A 24,235-nucleotide genomic window follows, 5' to 3' on the forward strand; every position below is an offset into this window, starting at 1 on the left:
CTCCCAGCAGTTTTATTTGTAACTGAGTTTAACATCATTCACAGCACCTACCAAAAGGGTACAAAATAATTTGCTATCTTAACTTTTGTACGATTCTTCAACAGATGAGATAAAGAAAATGAAAAAACAAACTTAGGCCATGATCTTTATCCATGGAATGGAAAGACAGCTTGAAGATAGAGATTGTAGTCTACCTGCCCTTATTTATGGGAGGTATTATTGGCACTGGGTTATATCTGGCATTTAATAACAAAAGTGATGTCAAGTGGCCTTTTCCAAATAGCAAACACACAAAGAATGCCATTTTTCTCTTGAAAATAAATAGTGGATTTTTGTCCTTAGAATCCAACATGGATATAATTTTTAGATATTTTTAATAACAATGTTGTTTTGAATTGAAGCATAAATAGCAATAATAGCAAGAACTTTTATTAATGCAATTTATTGGTTTGGTTTTTATGAGTATTTATTTTATTGTGTTTACTATAAACTACCTAGAATCTTATGATCAGGCAGCACACATGTTGGTAGATGAAATAAACAAAAAATGTACTAGTATTATTACTAAAAAAAATGTTAGATTTTGTTTCATCAAATACAGTCCCAAAATAAATAGAACACATTTTTCACTATAAAAAATCAACTGCATGTTAAATTATCTAAGTAATCTACATATTCCTGATTAAAACACATTGTAGTCTCTCTGGTTACGACCTTATGGAAATCTTTAATCATAAAAGTAACTTAACTTTAGCATAATTGCAGCAAATTAGCCAGTAAATGTTGAGATAATGCTGATTAATATGAAATCAATTAAATGAAACCTAGATCAGTGTCAGACAAGGCACATGTACATTTTTAGAAGGGGTGACAAATACATGGTTGGCTATTACTTTACTTGTAAAGTCTAGAACAGGGGTGTCAAACTCGCGGCCCATGGGCCGGATACGTCACGTGCTCCCCCCCCCCGATTTAGTGAAGGGGAAAAAAAGTCCTGATACATCACGATGATGCCATGATGACACAGGTTTGACACCCTTGGTCTAGAACTACATTAGACATTAGCAAACCAAAGTATGAATGATGAAATACCTAAGAAAGTATCTTCCCTACCCACCCACTCCCACATATCCCACTGCATTATTTAAAGCATCCTGTCTTAGAAACAGTGACAGACAAATCATATTTCAAATATTTTATTTATTGTACAAACTATTTACATTAGAGGCTTACATAATCTTGCTGAATCCTACCTGAAACTGGCCACTGGGAACTGGCCCTGACCAAGCTAAAATAACAGGTCTTGATATGAAAGCATGCAAGATAGTCTCATATGAAGGGTATCCTATGGTATACAATCCAAGAGACAGAGATCTATAGGAGGCTACATCAGGAGTGAAATCTCTATCCCTGGAATTATTCCATATTGGGTGAAACAAACAAGGACCAAAGAAACATAAAACTTATTCAGCACTCACATGTGTGTGCATACACACTAGAGTTGGTTACAGCACAGCCTGCATCACGACACACAAAAAGAACTGGAGTATTATAACTGATTTAGGGAAGAATTAAGCAGCAAGGATTTAAGAAAATGCACTAAAACTATAAAGTACTGGGGCAAATGTGACTCTGTTAATTAAGGGAATGCTGAGAAGCACAAAGAGTATATTTTAGCTAAGAACAAGGGGCATCTACCACTGTTTTGACTTAGCTTACGTAAAAAGAAAATCCTTGGCTTCTGCAAAGAGGCAAGAGTGCCAAATGCATTTATTAATAGAGTGGTTTCAAACAGAAGATGTCTGCTGAATATCCAGCCACTCAATCCTCAATTTAAAAAAAACAACAACTGAGCTCTAAAGAAGAAACAAAGGGATTCCTGAGGAAGATGTAGCAGAGCCAGCCTCCAGCCATGCCTGGGAATGCCCTTGGGAGGTCAATGGAGCGAAAGAAAAGATTGGAACAGCATCAAGAAACACCCCACCCTCTAAATCATCACCTGGCTGAGCTATGCAGCATAGACTTTGTTTGGTCCCCTGGATGAGCAGTGGGCAATGAATGTTTCAAGGCATTTACAAGCCTTAATTGCACTGACCAAAGAATTTATTTTTAATACAATCAAGATGGTACCTACATGCTTTAAAAAAAAACCAGTTACTTAAAGGAGAAAAAAAATGGCAGCCAATGGAGAAAAATACAGTGTTGGTCTCTAAGAATGCCCCCCAAGGAAGGGATCCCTGAATTATTTCAATACTTAATAGTCCAACATTTTTGGCAAAATAATGGCTTGAACTTCTTTATAAATGTGGTACAGATTCAAACGAAGAAAAAGTTAACAATATTCAATGAGGCAGATTTGCAAACTGTCTTCTCTTTTATAATTTGCAAATGATTCTATTGATGATGGAGAAGTAAACAGCAATATTAAATAGTATCATAAGATATACCCATTCTTCTCCAGAAAATTAGAGCCTCAGTGTATAGCAGAATGACTTCTTTTAACAGGTAATGACAGTATAATCTATAGTCATTAGTATCTGTCTTCTCTGACCAGGATAAATGCACTTTAGGTGCCAACAAAATACTCAGCTTTATTATCCAATCAGATTTTCGCTTTGTTGACTAAAATTGGTTAAGTTGCCAGCTGGGACCCCTGAATTCCCACTTATTATTGCCAAGGAAATGGGAGTGCTAAAATACTCATCAATAACATAGGACAACTCACACGGCTGCCCCCTTCTAGTTCAAACAGTAGTGCACTGTGCTGCCTTGCAAGCCCATTTCCTCCGTGTCAATAATAAACAGCTTCAATATCAGCTCCTAAAAATATCATGGAATGCTTCTGCTGCAGAACACAGGAAAGAAAAATGCTGGAATAATTGCCTTGTTTAACTACTGTCAAGATACAGAAATGACATTTTTGCTACCATTATCTGAACAGAGGTTGCTAACAAGAGGCCTCCCCAGAGTTTCTGAACTCAAACTCTCATGAGCCTTGTTTTCACAATCAATTAATGAACATCCACAGGAGAGATTACAGCATCTGGAAGGCTACAATATTCTTTAACTTCACTGGCAAAAATCAGTGGAAACTCTTCCCAACGTTTTGACAGCTCTTCCTCCAACTACTGGGTAGAGGGCCAAAATCACTGTCAAGGATCAGCACTTGTGCTCCAGTAATAGAGTTCTTGTTCACCAGTCAGAACAACAAGTGGCATCATGCAGTGCAAGATGGCTAAAAAAATTAAAAGCTTTCCTGTAACATCCAAGTAAAAAGGGGATTGCTTACATGAAAACTTAGGTCAAGGCATGGAAAGATATGAAAACTTCCTGTAATCTGGGGATTCAGGGCTCCCAAACTCATCTAGTCATCTCCCCAAAGTAACAAGTTATATAACTATCCTTATCGCTTCCTGTACCAAACTGCAACACTGGTTTGCATGCTTCCTCCCATCAGAAATCCCAGGCAGATCATGCCCATGAAATACAACTCCAATCTCACTCCACAGGGAAACCCCAATTCATGGACAGGTGCCATGCTGAGAAAGGAGTGATCAGCATAAGACTCTGAATTGTTCCAATTCACACGGTGCCTTTTTCTGCTCTCTGCTGCCTTTCGGATTGGCGACAGAAGGATCTGTGAAGTAAGACTGAGCCTTGACCTGAAGAATTAAGGAAGGTAGTGGGTTCCTCCAGTAGATGTCAGAGCATACCAAAGCCCTCACAGCCCTCACTGATGGCCAGCTGGACCATCTTGTGCACCTCTTCATAAGAATCGTAAGTTGGGAGGCACAGCTGGTTAAAACTGAAAGAAAGAACACAGCTTATAGTATAGAATGTGAAACACTCTAGCAGTGAAAAACTTCTGATTATCAGAATGAAGATAACAAAGCATCTCTTAGAAGACACTCACCAAGTATGGGCTGTAGGAAGTGTACTATGTGTTGGAGCTGCAATAATTTGGAAAGATGGACAAAGTGCAGCAAATCCTCCAGGGGGCAGCTGAGAAGAACCAGTAGTAAATTGCAGCAGTCTAGCCAGTTCCTCTTGTGTAAAACTAGACACTACTGTCCAAAACCAGCGCATCACCTAGAAGTTACAATAAAGGTCAGGGAAACAAGAAGAATGCTGAATTATTAAGTGAGGAGATGGGTACATTGCTAAATTTATAGCAAAATAGTTACCCTAGGTGCCATATAGCCAATTCTAAAGATGATTTAACAAGTGAACTAAGATATCATACACACACAGATACATACAAATAAATTTCAATTACAAAGGAAGTCCACATGTTTAAAAACACTTTTCGGTTTACACAGAAAGAAGGAATCTATAGAAAATTCAGCAACATAGTTTATACGTTTAAAAATTACGTCTTTAATTATTCCACCCCTAATATATGAAGGATTGTTCTCTTTTTTATAGAAAATCAACATTGCTATTATTATCACCATTGAGTTGGAGGAAAGAATTCATACTACCTTCTCTCGGAAGTGCCATGAACCACCCACTACCACAGCATGTGCTTTGAAATCACAGACATTGATATCTCCTGTGCCACACATCAGCAACTAGAAGAAAAGTAAAATCATTTTCTAAAAGAAAAACCCTTCTGATGTTTTTCTTTCAAACCACACATCATTCGGTTAACCTTGAATGCTCAGAATTAAGAATAGGAACATTTAATAGCAAGGTCAGATGTTGAATTGCCTACATGATTATAGCCAAACGACAGCAACCAATGAACAACAAGGAAGCTCAGCATTTTCACAAACATCTGTAATCTGTAAAATATTCTTCACAAACATTTTTTTAAGTATACATAAAGACCAAGCTAATATTCTCACTTCCTTACTTCAATTACAACATATTGTAATGTTAACATAATAACATTACATTATAATAACATAGCAACATAATATTATAATGTTGCACTGTCCCAAATTGCACTTTTTTTCTGCCATAAAGCATTCAGTATATGGTTTATACTTAAATTTCAACAGCACAAATTTTCCAAGTGTGGGTGGAGGGCAAATGGCTACAATAAGGAAACATTTCCTATTTGTTAACTAAAGCACAAAGAATGATTCAGTTTTCCACCTAGGAAATTACCCAGATGCCATAGAAATATATATAAAACTCTTTACTTTCCAAACCATAGTAGATTTTCTGCCATAAAGCATTAAGTATATGGCAATTTGAATAAATGTTTGTTATTTTCAAGGGCAGGGTTTTCAATTTTTTACAAGTTGCAAAACCTGCACCCCTACCATTAAACCTTAGAAAAATAATTTGGAAGCCCCTGGCTCTATTTCAATGAATTTTTAAAAAAAAATATTGGTCTTGGAGAATATGCTTGCTAATGTTTTTAATGACAGCAAAGTCCAATTTCTCACCTCAAGTTCATTTTCATCAAAAATAGCCAAGAGATTTTCAGGAACCATTTCATTGAGGCCTAAAAGAGAGCAGCATAATAGATAAACAACCACAACAACCTGCAAAGGGGATTAAAACACCAATCAAATTTCCTGATTTTCTTCTTTTCTTTTAAACAAACAATACTCACTTTGGAGAAAACAACAAAGCAAAACAAACAAAAAAGCAAAGATCATATTTTGTGCATTACCTTTCAAAAAATGTTCCACTTCTTCTCTAACTTGATTAGCTAATCGATACTGCGCAAGCAGATTAAGGTACAATATTTTATTCTCATTGGTTACTGGCATTTGAGCACCCCCTGTTAACAGTTCAACTACCTGAAGAAAAAAAATTAGAGAATGTCTGGTGGGTGAAAAAAGTACATCTTTTCATATGATATCTTTTTCCCATTTAAAATGGGAGACATCTAAATTGCATCTTGTTTGCTTGTTTGTTAAATTTATTTACTGTTGATCTCATCATGGGGCTACTCTAGGCGGCTTACAACAATAAAAATGGAGAAATGAAAAGAAGTGTAAACAGCAGTAAAGTAAAGGAACCATAGAATAAATGATGAAAAAGAAAGCAATGGTACAGCAATATGAGAATAAAAGATCAATAACTTATCAACAACTGATTTCCCACCTTCTCGAGCTGTCCAACTCTGTTGTATTTTTCCTCAGCAAAAACTAACTCCATTTCATTCACATCATTATTCAAAATAAAGCAAACTTTAGATTTATAGAACTCTGGGTCATCTGTCTCAAAATACTGAAAGAAAAACAAAATGGAAACAAGGACAAGATAGTAAATAAAGTTAAGACAGTGCAAAATCTTGATCTCTCCTTTATTTTCTAAAAATAAATAAAAAAATAAGAGCAATTTTACCTTATAGTGCATTCTCAAGCCTATGATCTGAGCCAGGAACGATCGTGTGAATCGAGCTTTCACCAGCTGCTTATAAGCTCCTCCCAAAGATGACTCATAAAGACACTTTCCAACCAAGCGGCCTGCAAATTCATATATCTTCAGTCTTAGATAAGAAGGTCGATTAGGATTAGGGTGCACCTACAAACAAGAGAGTTCACAATGAGATTGACAATCGATAGAGGAGAGGTGGACAATTAAGTTTCCCAAGGGGCTACATAAGAAACTAGAAATGTTATGCTGCCCCACTGCCCCATCATCACTGCCACAGGCTAGACAGGGGCAGTCAAAGGGTTGGATGTGCCCTATGGGCTGTAAAATGCCCAGGTCTGAATTAGAGTGTCCTCTTAAGATTTAGAAGTTGGAGAAGTATGCAACTTTTTGGTCATAAGCCTCTAAACAGAAGAAACAGACAAATACTCTATTTCCACTATGATCAATAAAAAGATACCCACCAGTGCTTGATTATCATCACTGAAGCGAGTAAATAGTTGGTTGGTTGTATCAAACAAAACTTTACAAATCAGTTCAAACCACTCTCTACGAGGGCCTCCCCAATCCAAGGCTGCAAGCAAAAACAAAACAAAAATGAGGTAGATTTTAAGGGAGCCTATGCAATCAAAAATACAGTGATCAAAGAAAAAATATATTTCTAAACATGGTGTCTTTTATTACACAGTGCTCAACTGTAACATGACACTCCAAATTTCTATCACTTAAGTTTATAACTGTTCTTTTCATTGAAATAAATGAAATACATGAAATGGAATAAATGAAACATAGTTGTAAATAAAATCTTAAAACTAAATTTATTTTTTTAAAAATAAATAGGACTTGTCAAATTAAAACCTATTTTAGCAACAGGTCAGTTGACTCATCAAACATCTGTTTTAGTAACAATTTTCTTTTCATTAGGCAGAAGGGCAATAAAGCTAGTCTAGCCTTCCATGACACAGAGTTTCAGAAACTAGTAAAGCCAATATGAAATCCCTTGTGTTCCTCAGAGTGTGTGGCATGAAGAGAATATTGTTCTATATCCTCCACATTAAATGAACATAGGAAAAAGATTCATGTAATTGGATTTAAGAAACTTGTATGATTGTTTTATTCAACATCATACTTTGGATTAGCAATTTTTAATGTACCTAAATATTGTCTACGTAAATTCTCAATCATCCAAGTCATGGTTGTCCCAAAGGTGACAACTGAAGAAGATTCTTGGATGAGAAGTGAAATGTTTTCAAGGAAAAAGTAAGAAAGCCCAGTTGCCTTTCGGAAAAGCACTTTTGAGATACCCAAAGATTGTTTTATTTATAAAATAAGAATTGTTTATATTGGAGAGTACATCCAAAAATGTTCAATAGGTATAATGAAATCTATAGATGCTTTGGCTTTTGTCAGTCATTCAGGCCCTATTCATCTCACGGTTGGACTGTTGTAATGTATCTACATGGGGCTACCCTTAAAGAGCATTTGGAAGCTACAGCAGGTGCAGAATGCAGTGGTGCAGGCAGTTCTTGGGGCCCAAAGAATGGCCCATGTAACAACACTGCTCTGCAAGTTGCTTTGGTTGCCAATCTATTTCCAGGTGCAATTGAAAGTGTCAGCATGGGTCCAGGCTACTTGAGGAACTGTCTCATCTGACTGGGATTGGCCTGCCCCACCCATGCCAGCAGAGGAGGCATGCTGTGGTCTTGTCAGCCTGATTATTCTGGCTAGCAGGGTCTAGAAGGGCCTTCTCTGCTATTGCTCCAGCTCTGTAGAACACTGTGAGCTCAGCTCCAATCCTCCTAAGCTTTTGTAAGAACCTAAAGACCTGGCTCTGCCAGTTAGCTTGGGGCCCCAATGGGGAACCATCACAGTAGACATATTTGATCAATTAACTCCCCACCCATCTGTTACTGGATTGTAGCATTTGCTGGTATTCTCTCTCCCTCTCCCTCTCTATCTGTGTGTGTGTGTGTGTGTGTGTGTGTGTGTAATAAATAATAAAATAAAATAAATAACTGCATCACAGAAAGACAAAACAGACAGACTTTGCCTTCTTCAATATCATAACAAATTAACATACCTTCTTCATCCTGAAAAGTCACTTCAAAATTTTTGCTCCAATCAGAAACAGAAAAATTCCGTGTGGCTTTCAGAGTCTATCAGTAAAATAAAATCAAGGCATATCATGAAATCTGCTATTTCATCTACAAATACTGTCAATGTATGGATTTTCTCCAAAATTTCTATCTTTTATCTATAGGAGGATTGGATCTACCTGATCTGAAACTGTACTTTATAGCCTGCTGTTTCGATCGGTTGAAAAAATGCATGCTGCTGAAAATAACAAGGCTTTTGGAGATAAAACGGCACATCCTGAGATTTGGATGGCATGGACAATTGTGGAATGATAATGTCAAAGTTAATGTGGACTTTATGTTAGATGTACCATTTTAAGTATACAGAATAGATACAACCCAGGTTGGGTCCGAAAACAATTTTGCGGTTCGCAGCCTAAGAACCATTTTATAGACAAGAAATAATAGGCAAACATAAATGGCTAACTTATTGCAAAATACAGTCACTTCTTTATACCTTTTTTTCTTTTCTAGTTTTTTTTTATTGATTCTTTCTTACACTTTTATCTTTGTCTTTGATTTCTTTCTTTTTTACTTATTCTTATTTATTTTCTTATTTCTTTTTTACTTACTTACTTTCTATTAGTTTGTATTACTTTTTACCTTTATTTTTAAAACCTTTAACATAATTATATATTTTTAAAAATAATTTGTATCCTAAAGGGTAATATATTTTGAATTATATATTGCTGTTATTCCTTCTCTAGAATAAGCATTTCCCAACACTTCTACATTAGACATACTCACTGAATCCAGAAGATTAAGGCGGCTAACTTTCAAAGAAATTTTGGAATGAGGTTTCTTCATATGCACTTGACGTAATTCCCTCTGGAAGAAGTTGACTTTGTCTTGAAAAGTCTCTGAGCCTCCTGAAATGAATAGGCCCAAGATCATATCTGGAACTTTTCAAAGTCCACATGATTTTGAAACATTTTTAGTGTAAGATAAGAGATTTCTCGGCCATAACAGCCTTAAAACAGCAGTTTTGCTTTATCTCTGAAATATATTAACAGATAACCTGCAGCAGATCATACATAATTGTATTTATTTATTTGCTTTATATAGCTGCCCATCTGTGGGAACCTCACATTAAAACAATTGAAACATATACAAATATTAAAATAAAACATAATTGTACTTAAAAGTAACTAATTCTGTTTCAAAAGTTTCATTATATGACAGCAAATTGTGACAAAAATAGCTCTAAGCACTACCTTATAGAATAGGGAAATAAAATTTCTATTTATTAACATTTCTGCCTCTTTTTTCTCTTTCCACAATTTTTATGCATGCAAACATATATTCACACACGTAACTTCCGCATATTAGATCACTGTTTGCATTTTGCACTGTGGAACCATAAGATTTTTACAAATGCAGAGAAGAGATAAATAATCTCTCCAAATAAAGAAACATCCAAATGGATTAGAAAGCTTATATGGTATGCAGAAAGATACGTACATAGTTGCTCTATACTTATACATGCTTTCGTTAAGGCATTCTACTCATCTTTCACATTTATGAATTAATGCGATGCTAAGTTTCGCCTTGCAGAGTCGCTTTGCAGCAAAATGGGCAGCAAGCAAATTGAATGAATGAATGAATGAATGGTACAATGCTTATGATTCATTACACACCAACCAGTAGAGCCTTCTGCTCTGACTCCTTTTACCTATATTTTTATGCAGAGAACGAATAAAAGTGGCTGCCAAGATGTTCCTCTCTTTGCAGCTCAACTCCACAGGAGGCTGGATCCCATCATCCACCACCAATGTCAGCAATTTGTGTACTGGATCTGGCCCATGATAAGAAAACTAACATCAAGAAATGGGGGAGGGGAAGGAAGAAGGAACCATCATTCACCAGAAATCACAGCACATGAAGCAAATGCAATTAGCAGTGTTTGTGCACATTCCCTTGCCCCACCCCTTGTTCTGGAGTGGCTAGCAAAAAAAGGTGATTTATAAATTCCATTTCCCACACAATGAATCTGCTTGCTGAGGGAACAAAGGGGAATGAATTTGAATGACAGGGTGCAGGATGTAGTACAGGACAACACCACAGCAAGTTCTCCAGAATAATCTAAAATGCCAACTAAAAATCTCATTTAGACTTGCAAATAAAATAACTATTTGAATCCGTCATGCCACAAACTTTCTCAAAACAAAACATGCCCCATCATATAGTATGGAGTTCCACAAACTCACTTTGGTGCCAGGACATACTCGGAAAGTAAACAGACGCCAAGGAATAATCTTCAAGTAGAATTCCTTCACTGAGAATTGCTTTGAGGCAAAGAAAGCAGAAATTGTATTTTCATGAATACATTATTCTGAAAAGATGTCAACAATGAACAAATCCATTCTTTTTTTTATGTAATGAAAGTAATCTAAAGTAGGCTTTAGCCACAATTCAGATTTGTGACAAAACCAGAGATGAGCCATGGAAACACAAATATTTCTGACACCTTGTAGAAAAAAAGCTCTGCAGCACAATATACTTGTCCTCATAACCACCCCACAGATCATTCTAGAAGATGACCGCAAATTAGAAACATACCAAATAGTGACAATGAGAATAGTGCAGACGTAGTTATTGTCTGAATGGAAGATGGATAAAGAAGTATTCTTACTTTAGGTGAAACGTAGCAATAAACTTTTTTGGGTTTCTTCAGTTTTTCAGGGGTAGGGCTATCAGAAGGAGAGTCTTCATCCTCATCCTCAGTAGCAGTGGAAAGTCGTCGCTGAAAGGAGCCCAAATTCAGGGGTGGAAGATGCCACTGGGTGTTGGTATAGCTACTAGCATTATACAGGTAGGCTTCAAAGTAGATACTGACCCCTGAGGTAGAAACATTACGCTCTACGATGTTCTTTTCATCCTCTGCAAGACAGATAGGTATAAAGTGTAACACAAGGCAAAGCTCAGAATAGAAACACAAGTTATGCAGCTGATGTGGATCCAAATTGTTATTTTGCAGTACATGTGTTTTATTCTTAATGATTAAGGATATTTCACAGAGAGACAGTTTGGCCTAGTGGTTAAGGCATCAGGCTAGAAACCAGGAGACAAGGAGTTCTAGTCTTAGGTACGTAGCCACCTGAGTAACCATGAGCCAATCCTTCTCTCAGAACCCTAGGAGGCAGGAAGCAAAGCACTCCTGAATATCTTACAAAGAAACCCTGCAGAGATTTCTTTAGGCAGTCACTAGGAGTCAATACTAATTTGAAGGCACATGTAAATGCAAGATTATTTCATGGAGGCTTAGTGCTCAATTGCACTTTTTGAGTGGGTTGGTTTTAATGTGAGTTGAGTGACAGGCTGTGCCCACTACTTCTGATTCTTCCAGTCATTTTATTTCAAATCTTGCCACTCCATGATGAACAGGGCAGGAATAAAACATCCAGGAACAACTATGGGGGAATTGAAAATATTTGCAGCCCAAATATATTATATTTTAAATTTCATATGTATTCAGATGCATGTATAAACAGAACTGATATCAATTGAACATATGTGTACATTTCAATATTTTGGAAGATGGATTCAGAGAAGCAGAAGAGGGGAATGAGATGGAAATTCCTCAAACCTATTGCTTTGTAGATAGATTTTATAAATATTTTTAGATATATTTTTAATTAGTAAACCATGTGCTGGAGTGATATAATTTGCCAAATTTTCTTCAGATATGCTGAGATTGCATATCTACTATAAATTCCAAAACACTTTACGTATATAAATTTAAATTACTTATTCAAGGAATGCAAGCAACAAAGTCTATAAAGTTTTTATTTTAAATTTCTTTCTTTACCATTAACCCTTTGGACTTACTTGGACTTAATCTTCGTAAATGTCAACGTCCACAAGGCAGTGACCGTTGCATTGTGAAGGCCAAAGGCAGAACGTCACGGATTACAGAGTTGTTTATCCGTGTGTTGTCCTGCCATTGGATTCTCAGCTTGTTTCACGGTTCCGTCGTCACAGGAACCAACACTCCCCATTTATCCGGGCTTGTGACCGGCTATGGTTTCCCATAGGCTGGGTCATTAACCCTTTCAAGATAATGAGATGCCAAAAAGCAGAATGCAAGGATTAGATTTGAGAAACCCACTATGTATGATGTGCACAGTGTTGTTTTGAAGACTACATACCAGGTTGAGGTACATGAGGTACCAGGTACCAGGTTTTATACATGAAGTATAAAAAACAAGTCACTTACCACTGAGAACAATTATGTCAAACTCTCCATTACTAATAGGCTGGTTTTGGTAAGAGATGCAGGCACGGAAACAACCCCTACGCAGTAGGGTGAGTCTCAAGAAAACTTGGCAAGTCTGTTGATTGGACATCACAGACTTTTCAAACAAAACATCAGAAGGCTCTTCTTCCTGAGGGCCAAGCTAGACAAAATAAATATGGGTTAGGAGACGTTGTTATGGTGTGAAGTTTTATCTGAAAAGACATAGAGCCCACTTACTTCATGGATCAAGAGGCTGTAATTGTGCTCATCTATCAATGATACTGAGTTGCTAGTAGGGTTATCATATTCATCTCTGGGAACTATTTGCAAAGTATGTGGCTGCCCACATGTCAGCACCAGGGTGGAGAAATGGCAGGCAATTTTGGTTTTCGAGGGAACTACCATCCCTGAAATAAGAAACACATTGCACAAATCCCTTATAAAATTACAAGGACAGTCTTTGCAAAGATGTACTGATGTAGAAATAGGATTGATATTAAATGAAGCAGTCAGTGTTGGCTAACAAACAATCGTTTCTACACCCCAAAATGTACAGAGTGAAGAAATCACTATTGTGTTTCAACACAAACAAACAAACAAAACACCTTGCTAGCAATCAACACCAACATAAGGAGAAATTAACAGATTGTCTACTTTGTGCTCCTCTCCTCATCTTTTAACTGTAAACAGAAAGCAAATCCCGCTCTCTTCTACCACTAATGATAACTAGTTGGGTAACATGTCTCCAAGAAAAGAACCAAATTTGGAGACCATCAAGGATCCCAGTTTAACCCTAAGTTATAAATATTCTAATGGTAATATGAATCCCAATGAACACAAGCTAAGAGTTCATTTCAGGGTTTGTTCTATGAGTAGGACGGTAGCAGCAAAGTATCAGGATTTTCCTATTGCTCAATCTTCTAATATAATTAGTGTATTATTTCCCATGTGCATGGCAAATTGGTCAAAGGGAAAATATTAAGAAATCTTTAATTATGTGCATCAGTTGGATTGAGTCTATGATTTGATTCTAATAATATCATGTTTATCTTGATTAATGACCTCACACAGGATAAAATTGAGTGCAGAAATATTTAAAAAAATTCTAAAAAGTGGACTAGTAAAACAGATGAACAAAATTTGTCATTTTTATGGTTACACCATGTTTTTTCTTAAGTAACCATTCTATATTTCAGTGTTATTATTTCAATTTTATCATAAATTAATGCTATAAATATAATAAAGATCAACATATTATCTCCAATACTTGTTTTTGCTTTAAGCAATGCTTACCTGGTTGAAATACTTTGTAGTAAGGACTATACGCAACATTCAAACCTCCAAGTTTTACGCTTATCTCATATCGGCCAGCTCTGCGCACAGTGAATGCTACTTTTACTACATTGGAACTGGGTTCTTGAAGTACTTCTTGGGTGACAGGAATATCTATTGCTAACTCCACATGGCAGATGTGAACTCGCAGTCCAACAGGATGATGAGCAGGGAAAGGCTGGCCATTCTTATAAAACAACTGTAGGGGAATTAAGAAGCTAAGTGAATAGCAGACTGCAATGGCATTAAGCTCTTACATCAGCCATTAAGATGCAGTAAATTAAAATGATCTTGCTGCCATTACATGAGTCGTGGTGGAAATTTTTGTTTCAATATACTTGCATATATACATACAGTATAAGATCCAAATTTGAAGTCACCAATTAAGTTAATAAAGAAAGAATAAAGAAAGAAAAAATATTCTTAAAAGGGTTTAATACTGTCTAAATTCAGCACACACAATTCTGTAACCAAATCTGAGATTAAAAATACCATATTTCCCCAAAAATAAGACAGGGTCTTATTTTCTTTTGACCCCCCCCCAAAAAAATAAGCGCTTGGCCTTATTTTCTGGGAGGTCTTACTAATTTTGAGATACAGGAGGCGGCAAGCGTGATCACCTCATGGCTGCTGCTATGTTGCACTATTTTCAGGGAGGGTTTATTTTGGGGCAGAGGGCTTATTTTAGCACATGCGCTCAAAAGCCCGATTGGACTTATTATGCAGGGAGGTCTTATTTTTGGGGAAACAGGGTATTTGGAGCACAGAGAATGATCAACCCATATAATGATATCAAAAAAGGAAGAAAGGGGAGGGGGGAAATCACCCTTATTAGGTTTTTTAATTAGTTTTGTTGTTGTTTAGTCACTAAGTCATGTCTGACTCTTCACGATCCTACAGACCGTAGCAGCATGCCACTGTCTCGGGAGTTTACCCAAATTATTCATGTTTTTAGCTCTGATTGCGTGCATTTTTTGTTCTGTACTTTCTCAAATTGTCATAGAAATGGAAATTTCCTCTTACATGCACTCGGAAGGCCATACTACGTCCCACCTCACAGGGATCCTTCCAATCCCAGAACACTTTACAAGAGCGGGGGTCCAAGTAATTGCCTCGCACATAGTCATAAATGGTCCTTTCTCCTCGACGTTCCCGGTCCTCATGCTGGAGGAAGCTGACTACACGTGCGGCAAGCTCAAAGAGGAACTTAATGGTGAAAAAGAAAGCTACCACAGATACCACTGTGATCCCACCTGTCAAACAGAAAACAGGTAGCAGTTATAGGATTCAATCAAACTCTAAAAATCCATCACCATGACTATTTCATATTACAAGGAATCCTCAACGTACAACACTTCGTTTAGTGACATTTAGAAGTTACAACGGCACTCAAAAAATGACTTATGCATGTTTTTCACACTTAACATGGTTGCACCATACTCATCAAATCATCAAAATTCAGATACTTGGCAACTGACTCATATTTATGGTGGTCCCTCTGACGAGCAAAGACAATCGGGAGGCAGATTCACTTAACAATCATGGTACTAACTTAACAACTGCAGTGATTCACTTAACAACTTTGGCAAGAAAGGTTGTAAAATGGGGCAAAATTCACTTAACTGTCTCGCTTAGCAATAGAAATGTTGGGCTTAATTGCGGTATTATAGTTACAATATTTAACCTTGAAGTAAAAATGTTATAGGGAATTGCTTCAATTAACAGAATTAAAATCAAAATAAAGCCTTCTCACATTTAAAATTCCTGATTATCGATTTTTTTATTCTATCATTAGATTTTTATTACGTCTATCTTTATTTAATTATCTATATAGAAGATAAATCAAAGTGGTAAACATATATAATACTACTGCCTCCTTTTTTATCCACAACAAGCAGCTGGCTGTCATGCCTATGGCAGGCCTAGAATTCACAATGACAACTTAACCCCTACACCAAATTGGCTCTCCCTTATATGGCTAAATATGCAACATATCACATGAGCTCCATTTGAATTTCCAGCCTCAGGTACTAAAATGTTTTTGCCTATTATTGGCATCATTACAAAGAAATTAGGAAAGATCTGTGGATTACTTTGCAGGAAAAAAGGAAATAGAATTGAATTGGCTCAATAGTGTTAGCATTTACAAAACTACAAGTAGTCCTTGACCTATTTCCACAATTAGCAACATGGAATTTTGGTCATTAAGTGAGTCTTCAAGTGACCAATTTGCACAATCATTTTACTGTAGTTGTTAGGCGAATCATGTGGCTATTAAGGGAATCATGCAGTCATTAAGCAAATATGAATTCCCCAATTGACCTTGCTCGTCAGAAGCCAGTTTGGAAGTTCACAGATTGTTGTAATCATAATCACAACAATCATTTCACTACAAACTGGAACCATTGTAAACATGAGCCAGTTGTCAAGCATCCAAATTGCGATCAAGTGACCATGGGGATGGTGAAATGGTCAAAACATAGAGGATGGATAGAAAGTCACTTTTTCTGAGGCTATTGCAGGGGTGGTATTCAGCAGGTTCTGACCAGTACAACCAGAAGTGGAAATTTTGAGTAGTTCGGAGAATTGGTAAATACCACCTCTGACTGGCCCCACCCCCATCTATTATCTGCCTCCTGAATCCCAGCTGATTGGGAGGAAATGGAGATTTTACAGTATCCTTCCCCTGCTACTCCCACCAAGCCACACCCACAGAACTGGTAGTAAGAAAAATTGAATCCCACCACTGGACTGTTGTTGTAACTTTCAACAGCCATTAAACAAATGGTCATAAGTTGAGGACTACTTGTAAGTTAAAAGAATGAAATCTCAAAGGTTCCTTTTAGAATCTATGACTAGATTGTCTTCCATTACCAATAATGTAAAACATTAGGTCCTTTCAATGAGACACACAGCCGAGGATTACAGCTGCATCTAGAAAGAAAGAAAAAACAGATCCAGTACAAATTAAAAATTCTAGGTAGATCTACAAAATGTTTCATCTCTACAAAACCCATTAAGCAATCTTCAATTTTTACGTTCCATTTTTTAATAATAAATAAAGTGATGTCATTTGTAGCTTTTGAAAATACAAGAAGTGTTAAGCATTAAAAAACTTATTAGCAATAATCTCCAATAACTCTTTTAGTTAATTATTTATTGTTTTCTATATTCTACATTTTTTCAAGAAATGGCATCATGATCCTCCTTTTTTATTCTCATTAAAACAAACTTAGACCATATTGCGCCACTCATTCTTCATTGTACCACTTGGAAGAATATTCAAAGATTGAGAAAGTTTTAAGATGATAACAATTATCCAATAAACTTCAGAAGCCTAAATAAATCTTGTAAATCAACATTACCTCCTAAGAATATTAATACTTAATATGCAGAAAGGTCTAAGAAAGAAGGGAATCCCAAGATATACATTTGTAGAAGAGACCTCTTCCCTTAACAAATTAAGGAAAGCGTCAAACTAAGATTTTAATTCTTATAAAGGTCATTTTGAGGAAGGCAATATTTTAGATGTCCAAGTTCTGAATATTCAATAGAATACAAAATGTTTCACAAGCAACATCTTGATTGTTAAAAGATAAAACACAGACTTGCAGAATAGTGCAGATTTCAGCTTCCAAATATGATGAATGAAAATGATTTCATTTTCACATAAAGGAAAAATCTTCAACAGTCAGGCTCATCTATCTATCTATCTATCTATCTATCTATCTATCTATCTATCTATCTATCTATCTATCTATCTATCTATCTATCTATCTTGTATCCCATCCTTACCCAGGCTCTGCTATTTATTTTTTGTTAGTTTGTTTATTATTTAAATCTTCAAGATACTAAAACAAAACACAGATGCCAGCAAATCACATGGCAAGAGGAATCTAACTACTTGCTGCCAAGAGAAAAAGGTTCAGATGTGTCAAATCAGGGGACAGCGAGACTTGCCAATACATTTTATAAGCACAATATCTTACAATAATGCCGCCTAGTAACAGAAACACCTTCTATCATGTTGGAAAGCTGTACTGGATCTATTCCTATTGTCTTTATCAAGCCTTACTTCACAATCTGCATAAGCATGCTCCACATCCCTTGAGCTAATTGAAAGAATTACCTTTATTTAAACTCCCATGTCCAGAAAGCCAAAATGGGAGTGCCCATTCCTCTGCACCTTTATTCAGGACAGACACCGGGCAGGAAATCAAAATAGGAACTCAGAGCAAGGGAATCAAATATAGCAATGAAGTGACCATCCCAAGAACTGGCACTCTGCATTATCACACCATGAAGCTCTCAAATCATTTTCCTGAAATGAAAACAAGGAGTTGCAATCATTATGTGTATTACGTATGATTTAAAACAATAATAATAAGAAGAAATTGGGTAAAAAACGGTCATCCTTTGATTCTTAAACTGGCAGAGCCAAAGATCTAGCATAAGAGCAGTGAGAAAAAAGACATTATGACCATATATAAAATAAGTAGGCTCTCATTTGACTCTTATTTATAAGTAATTAATAATATGTTCAAAAATAATAAAGTAGCCTCGCAGCATTTTGGGTGGGGCAACTAAAAAGGTAAAAATTCCCACAAAAGAGCTATAGCAAACCACTTCAGAACTGTTACCAAGATACCTACAAGTGACTTCAGCTGCAACTGAAGGAGACATGGATTTAACAAGCTGACAAATGTATTATGAATTGAATGGGAGAGAAAGGCAGTTACAATGTTATGCATGTTCCCTGCAAATAAAATGAAATGGCAATGGTTCTTCTTCAAGCCATCAGCAAAGGACTAATCACTTTAGTTAACAATTTAGCATATAAAATGATGCAGGGCAGAAGCAAGTTGTGGTACCTTCTAAACAGTATTCAGAGTACAGATAATCCTTGACTTATGACCAAGTTCACAATTTTGGTCATAAGTCCTGAAGGTTGAAAGGCAGGTCACCACATGATCGCACCCAATTTGGCAGCAGTCATTAAGCAAAGAAGAGTTGCCTTGAGGTGAGATGGGTGGCAATCAAATCAAATCAATTAACAAATAACACTACAATCATAAAGTGAATGCCATTGTTTTCTGTGGGGCAGTTTTTATTGGAAATTGGAAGTAAACCCTGATTACCTACAAAAGCATTGTAAATTGCAGTCACATGCAGATGGGTTATTGCAAACGGCCATTAATGCATACAGTTGCTCAGCACCCAAAATGCGGTCACATGGGGGGGATTTCTGGGATATCAGAACTTTGCATCTGGGTCATAAATCCCTTTTTTTGGGGTCCACTGTAACTTTGATTGACTGCTTAGCACCTGGTCATGAGTTGAGGATTACTGTAATCAACTGTCTTCGATATGCTTCAAAAATTCCTTTTCCAAAACTAGTGAAATACTTTTTTTGCCAATTATAGCTTTTCTTAATGTATATCAAAAATTTCAATTAGTTACCTTATTTTTTGGAGTATAAGATGCACCAGAGTATAAGAGGCAGCCAGGTTTTGAAAAGTTTTAATTTTTTAAAAAGTTTTTGCAGTCTGCAAACCTCCCCAAAACGGCCCATTTTTCATGAAAACGGGCCCATTTTTTTCCAAAAAAGGGCATGAATGGCCCTTAGAAGGCTAGTAGAATACTCCGGGGGGGGCAAAAACGAGCAAAAAACAGCCTGTTTTTCACAAAAACTAGCCCATTTTTGTTGAAAAGGGGGCATGGATAGGAAGCTTATAGTGCTTCAGGGGCTGCCCCCCCCCCCAAACAGGCCATTTTTCACTCATTTCTGCCCCCTCCAGCCCCCAGGAGCTCTCTGAAAGCCTTCTAAAAGCTATGCATGGCCATTTTGGTGAAGGGGCGGAGTTTCAGGAGGCAAAAAAATGCTGTATTCAGTGTATAAGACGCACCCAGATTTTCAGCCTCTTTTTTGAGGGAAAAAGGTGTGTCTTATACTCTGAAAAATACAGTATCAAATATTATCTAATCTTTGTCATTTTCTGTAAAACCAGAGGGCACGGGATGAATTATTATAGATAATACATTGGAGTCTTACATGCTAAAGCTTGCACAACAAAACAAACTCCCCCCCCCTGCAGAAGTGGATTTTTTAAAGTACTCTGTCCTTCAAACAATATATATTCAATACCACTAAATAGGATAAGCATAATAAGGTCAGAAAGTTCGTCCTGTTCTCATAGATTTCACAATATTTTTTTTTTAAACCTGTCATGTATGATCTTTAGAAGTGCTATTTCATTTAAAAATCTTGATTTATGTGTTATTAACCACTTTCTCAATTTAATAAAGTTAAAAAATACTGATTTGTCAAAACAAAGTTATTACATGCTTTTCTCTAAGCACCCTTAATAGTACAAAGGATACTTAGTTCTTGCTGTTTCAATAGAAAAGCCAATAATTTATCAAGTCTTTTCAGTTGCTTGCTACATCTTTGTTTTAGGTGGTTCATTGAATATTCTGTGCTGATTGTCCAAAGGAATTAAGATCCACTTTAACAGAAATATAAACTTTATAAAATTCTAGATTAAGGTATCTTATATATAACTTAGTTTCTTCCAACTAACAAATTTTATCGAAAGGCATCAGCATGTATACATATATTTATTCAAAGTTATGTGTTCTGTGAGCCTGTGTGTGTACATACACATACAAACACAACCTTGAAGGTTATTCTTGAATGCCAAAGATGAATGAAAGGTCAAATCCTGTGATGCCATTACAATGATTTAAAAATTAAGATTGTGTACAGCAAAAATAAGGAATATAAAGTTAGACAATTGGATCAGGGATAAATTAGTTGTTTATATTTCTGCTAACTTCGAATGGATTGCATAAAGATAAAGGTAAGAATAAGGTTTTTATTTGTAACTTTAGAAGAGGATAAAAAATTATTGTATTAGCTTATGCTCAGTGTGATGAAGGTTGGAAGTCACTTCTTTATTATCTGTGTTGCCTGTATCTTTTCTATATTTTTTGTCTTGTTTTTCTTTTTTTCTGCAACTTCTGAAGTTCCCTTTTTTAGTCTACTTTAGTTTATATTAGGTTTTGCTATGTTTATTTTAAAAATTGAGTAAAATTGGTTTGTTTGTTTTTTAAGTGCAAAGATGAGATTCTGACATCTCTCCAAGCAAGAATGATCAAATATAGGCAAGTTATTCCAGTTTGCCTGGAAATCTTTATGGATGTACACACAACCAAGGAAGCTAATAAAATGCTTGAATCATTAACAGAAACACAACACATTGAAGAATGATTCAGGATAAGCAGATCAAAATTAGAAGATTGCAACTCTTATTTCATAAGTTTAATTGATAATTGACATTATGGATCAAACAAAAATATAAACAAACTGAACTGTCCATTCAGGGGGGAGGGGGACGACTTTACTGTATGTAGGGAAAAAAATGATGCATTGATATCCATAATACAACAGATATCTACAAGCTTTAGATAATCATAAACCAGGATCAGCACTGTATTGCAAAAGCTTAAATAAATACACAGTTCTTGATTCCATAAACGAAAAACAGTGTTCAGAAAATAGCAAGAAACAAAATAGAATGTTATCAGAAGAACAAAGGTCAGACCTGTCATGTCATGCTAAAAACTTCCTGTTTCCTCAGTCATAAACATTCTTATTTTTTTCCTCTTTGGAAGTTATCAGAAACTAATAAACTAATAGGTTTATTTTTACATGAATTATTCTGAGATGACATTGCTCAGATCAACGAATTGCCCAAATTCATTTCAAATCTGACAAACAAAAATGTAGGTTTGATTCACATGGTACAAAACTCATAGAATCAGAAATAGATTATTTAGGCCATCATATCTAATACTTTGATCAGTGCAGGAATTCACCTAGAACAGATGGTTCCTGGCCTTCTTTTAAACATAACCAATGAAGAGAAACAGGTTAACTTTCTGAGTAATAGTTTCCAGTGTGAAACTGCTTTTACTTTTAGGAAGTTTGTTCCAACTTTCAATTAGAATTTTTCTTGTTAAAAAGTATCCTTTGGATCATATACTCTGGAGTGACAGAGAATAGATTTTTAAAGGTTACAGTTTCTGTACAAAAGAAACAATATGAAATAAGTGTGAAATAACCCAGACCTACACATCTACTTTCTAGTTTCTACGCTTTTTAATATTAAGAGTTCTTCACAATTTTTTATTTTATCTCTCAGTAAATATTTATTTTACATTACCACCTGCTTATTAGAAGCAAGCAGTTTGACTCAAGGCAAAGTCTTTCACACAGAAATCACTGCTATGCTGAAATCATAAGCATACTCTGGCATATGCTATTTCACCATGTTTCACCAGGTATGCTGGAAAACCATTGCCAGTTGTACCTTTCAATTGAGTCTGTACAGTGATTATCTTAACATTGATGCAGATTCCCTATTAAAAATATTTCTGAATAGGAAATGCAGGTTGCAAGCAGTCTGTAAATAAAGTGAGATTATGTCACAATAATGCAAGTGATTCCAGGTCAAATTGTTAGTTTCAAACTAGAAAAATAATACTATTAGATACATAAAGTACTTAAAATACAAAATTAAATATTTGTAACCAAGTAACCAAGTCCCTTGGGGTTTAGGCAATTAATAGCTCTTAAGTGAACAGTTGGATAAACATAATCAGAGCTCTGTTGAATTTCCAAAATAGATCCAAAACTATTAGCTGCAATATTACTTCACTTGCCATACTGCTGCTTATAAAATATGAAATACTAGGAATGTTTTCATTAATCAATATTTATCACAATAATTTTACTTCAGCCTGTTTTAAACCCATCTTAGTAATTTGCTATTTTTTTTAAAAAAAAGTGGGGTAGTTTTTAAATGAATGAAAAATGTAACCCTACTTAAATCAATTATCATTCATTTTAAACCAATTATTATTTAGTTCAAGTAACCAAGTGGATTAGCATACACAATATTGAAAGAGTAGCTTTGCAACAAAAACAAATTATTATATCTAAAAATTACTATTTTATGAATATCTGACAAAAATCAAGCTGATACCTTTATTATACAAGAATAAATGAAAGTGAATTATAAGAAATCAATTGGAAATGATTCAATAGACTAACATCCTGCAATTTGTATGCTAATCTTTTCTTGAATTTCATAAAATTCAATAGGGCAAGTCATAATATACTTCGTACAATGAAATACCACCTTCAAAGACATCCAATTGCAACTTAGCTTGTTGACATTCCATATAATACTTTAAAGAGGGAGAAACTCTGTAACAAAACTACTTTTAGTAGTTTATTTTCCATTCACTCTTTATTAGCCTGCTATGCAGGGCAATTTTGGCACTAACCAAATTAGAATTGTCACCACTTTCCAAAACAATGAAAAATACCTCTCTGCGTGAAACAGCATTGAAAACTAAAACAACACCTAACGAGACTATCTACAAACCATAAAGGGTTAACTTCCCAAATCAAATAACGAAAAATATTCACTGGCCTGCGAGGACAAATTTTAAAATGGAAAGTGATGGAAGGATTGTAAACCAAGGGGAAATTATGAATAGATGAAGTTAAGGGGAACCTCCACTTTCCCGTTCCTTCTTTCCTAACACCCGAGGGGGAGATGATATTCATATTATATAGAGGATTGTAGGAACATGCCGCGTTTTCCCTCTTCTCCCGGACGGAGGAGAAAGAACCCTCGTGCGAGGGGAAGAAAAGAAAGCGAAAGAACCAAATACCCCCCGTCAAATTTCCTTCTTCTTCTTCGTCCCAGCTGGTTAGAGTGAGAGTTTGGAAACAAACGAGCCCACTGGCAGGATTCTCATCCGCGGCTGAGATCCCTGTAGCCTATTATAACTCTGTGGTAGGTCCTAGCACTTGTTGCTTCCTCGGCGCTTCCAGTTATCCTACTCTGCCTGCACTAACGAAAGCAAAAAAAGCCAGGCTGGGCTGCCCATTTCTGCAAGGAGGGGGAAGGATTTTCTTAGGGGACCGCCCTCTTCCTGCTGCAGCTGCTTCCCTTTTCCTCCCGTCCCCGTACCAGGTCCTTCTGCCTCTCCCTTTCCCCTGAAGGGACTTTCGACGCCTCAGAGGAACAGGCGAAGCGGAGCAGGGAGGAGGAAGTCGAGCTGAAAAAATGCAAACAGTCGATCGCGACTCTGTCGCTCCCTGAGCAAAAACGGAACCAGA

At 36.1% G+C, this 24,235-nt stretch overlaps 1 protein-coding gene across 5 annotated transcripts; it reads right to left on the bottom strand.

The window, feature by feature from the left end:
* Positions 1–1,180: 1,180 nt before the first annotated feature.
* On the bottom strand, positions 1,181–24,222 carry AREL1 (apoptosis resistant E3 ubiquitin protein ligase 1). Of its 5 annotated transcripts, none has more exons than XM_014057144.2 (20): positions 24,087–24,222; positions 18,170–18,361; positions 16,915–16,974; positions 15,064–15,293; positions 14,002–14,239; positions 12,946–13,115; positions 12,688–12,868; positions 11,104–11,351; positions 10,679–10,756; positions 10,144–10,285; positions 9,219–9,340; positions 8,417–8,492; positions 6,801–6,910; positions 6,307–6,486; positions 6,064–6,189; positions 5,627–5,756; positions 5,397–5,455; positions 4,482–4,571; positions 3,914–4,089; positions 1,181–3,805 (listed from the first exon to the last, which is right to left on the bottom strand). In XM_014057144.2, exons 3-20 carry the CDS (start codon positions 16,928–16,930, stop codon positions 3,703–3,705), a joined length of 2,475 nt encoding a protein of 824 aa, XP_013912619.1. In that variant the 5' UTR covers positions 16,931–16,974; positions 18,170–18,361; positions 24,087–24,222; the 3' UTR covers positions 1,181–3,702. The 5 variants fall into 5 exon arrangements, with proteins under 5 accessions (XP_013912619.1, XP_013912617.1, XP_013912620.1 ...); XM_014057142.2 differs by lacking the exon at positions 24,087–24,222 and adding an exon at positions 23,785–23,965; XM_014057145.2 differs by lacking the exon at positions 24,087–24,222 and adding an exon at positions 21,919–22,388.
* Positions 24,223–24,235: the final 13 nt, after the last annotated feature.

Source organism: Thamnophis sirtalis, unplaced genomic scaffold, assembly GCF_051295495.1.
Source record: "Thamnophis sirtalis isolate CommonGarterSnake01/CBP01778 unplaced genomic scaffold, rThaSir2_p1.2 scaffold_1, whole genome shotgun sequence".
NCBI lineage: Eukaryota > Metazoa > Chordata > Lepidosauria > Squamata > Natricidae > Thamnophis > Thamnophis sirtalis.

What these genes read in the sequence shown, in the direction of transcription:
- AREL1 (XM_014057144.2), bottom strand. An exon ending in GACTTTTCAGGATGAAGAAG is followed by an intron (nt 6,911 to 8,416) that starts GTATGTTAATTT and finishes TTTTGCTTGCAG; the next exon opens with CCTTGGATTGGGGAGGCCCT. An exon ending in CATGGCACTTCCGAGAGAAG is followed by an intron (nt 4,090 to 4,481) that starts GTAGTATGAATT and finishes TGTAACTTCTAG; the next exon opens with GTGATGCGCTGGTTTTGGAC.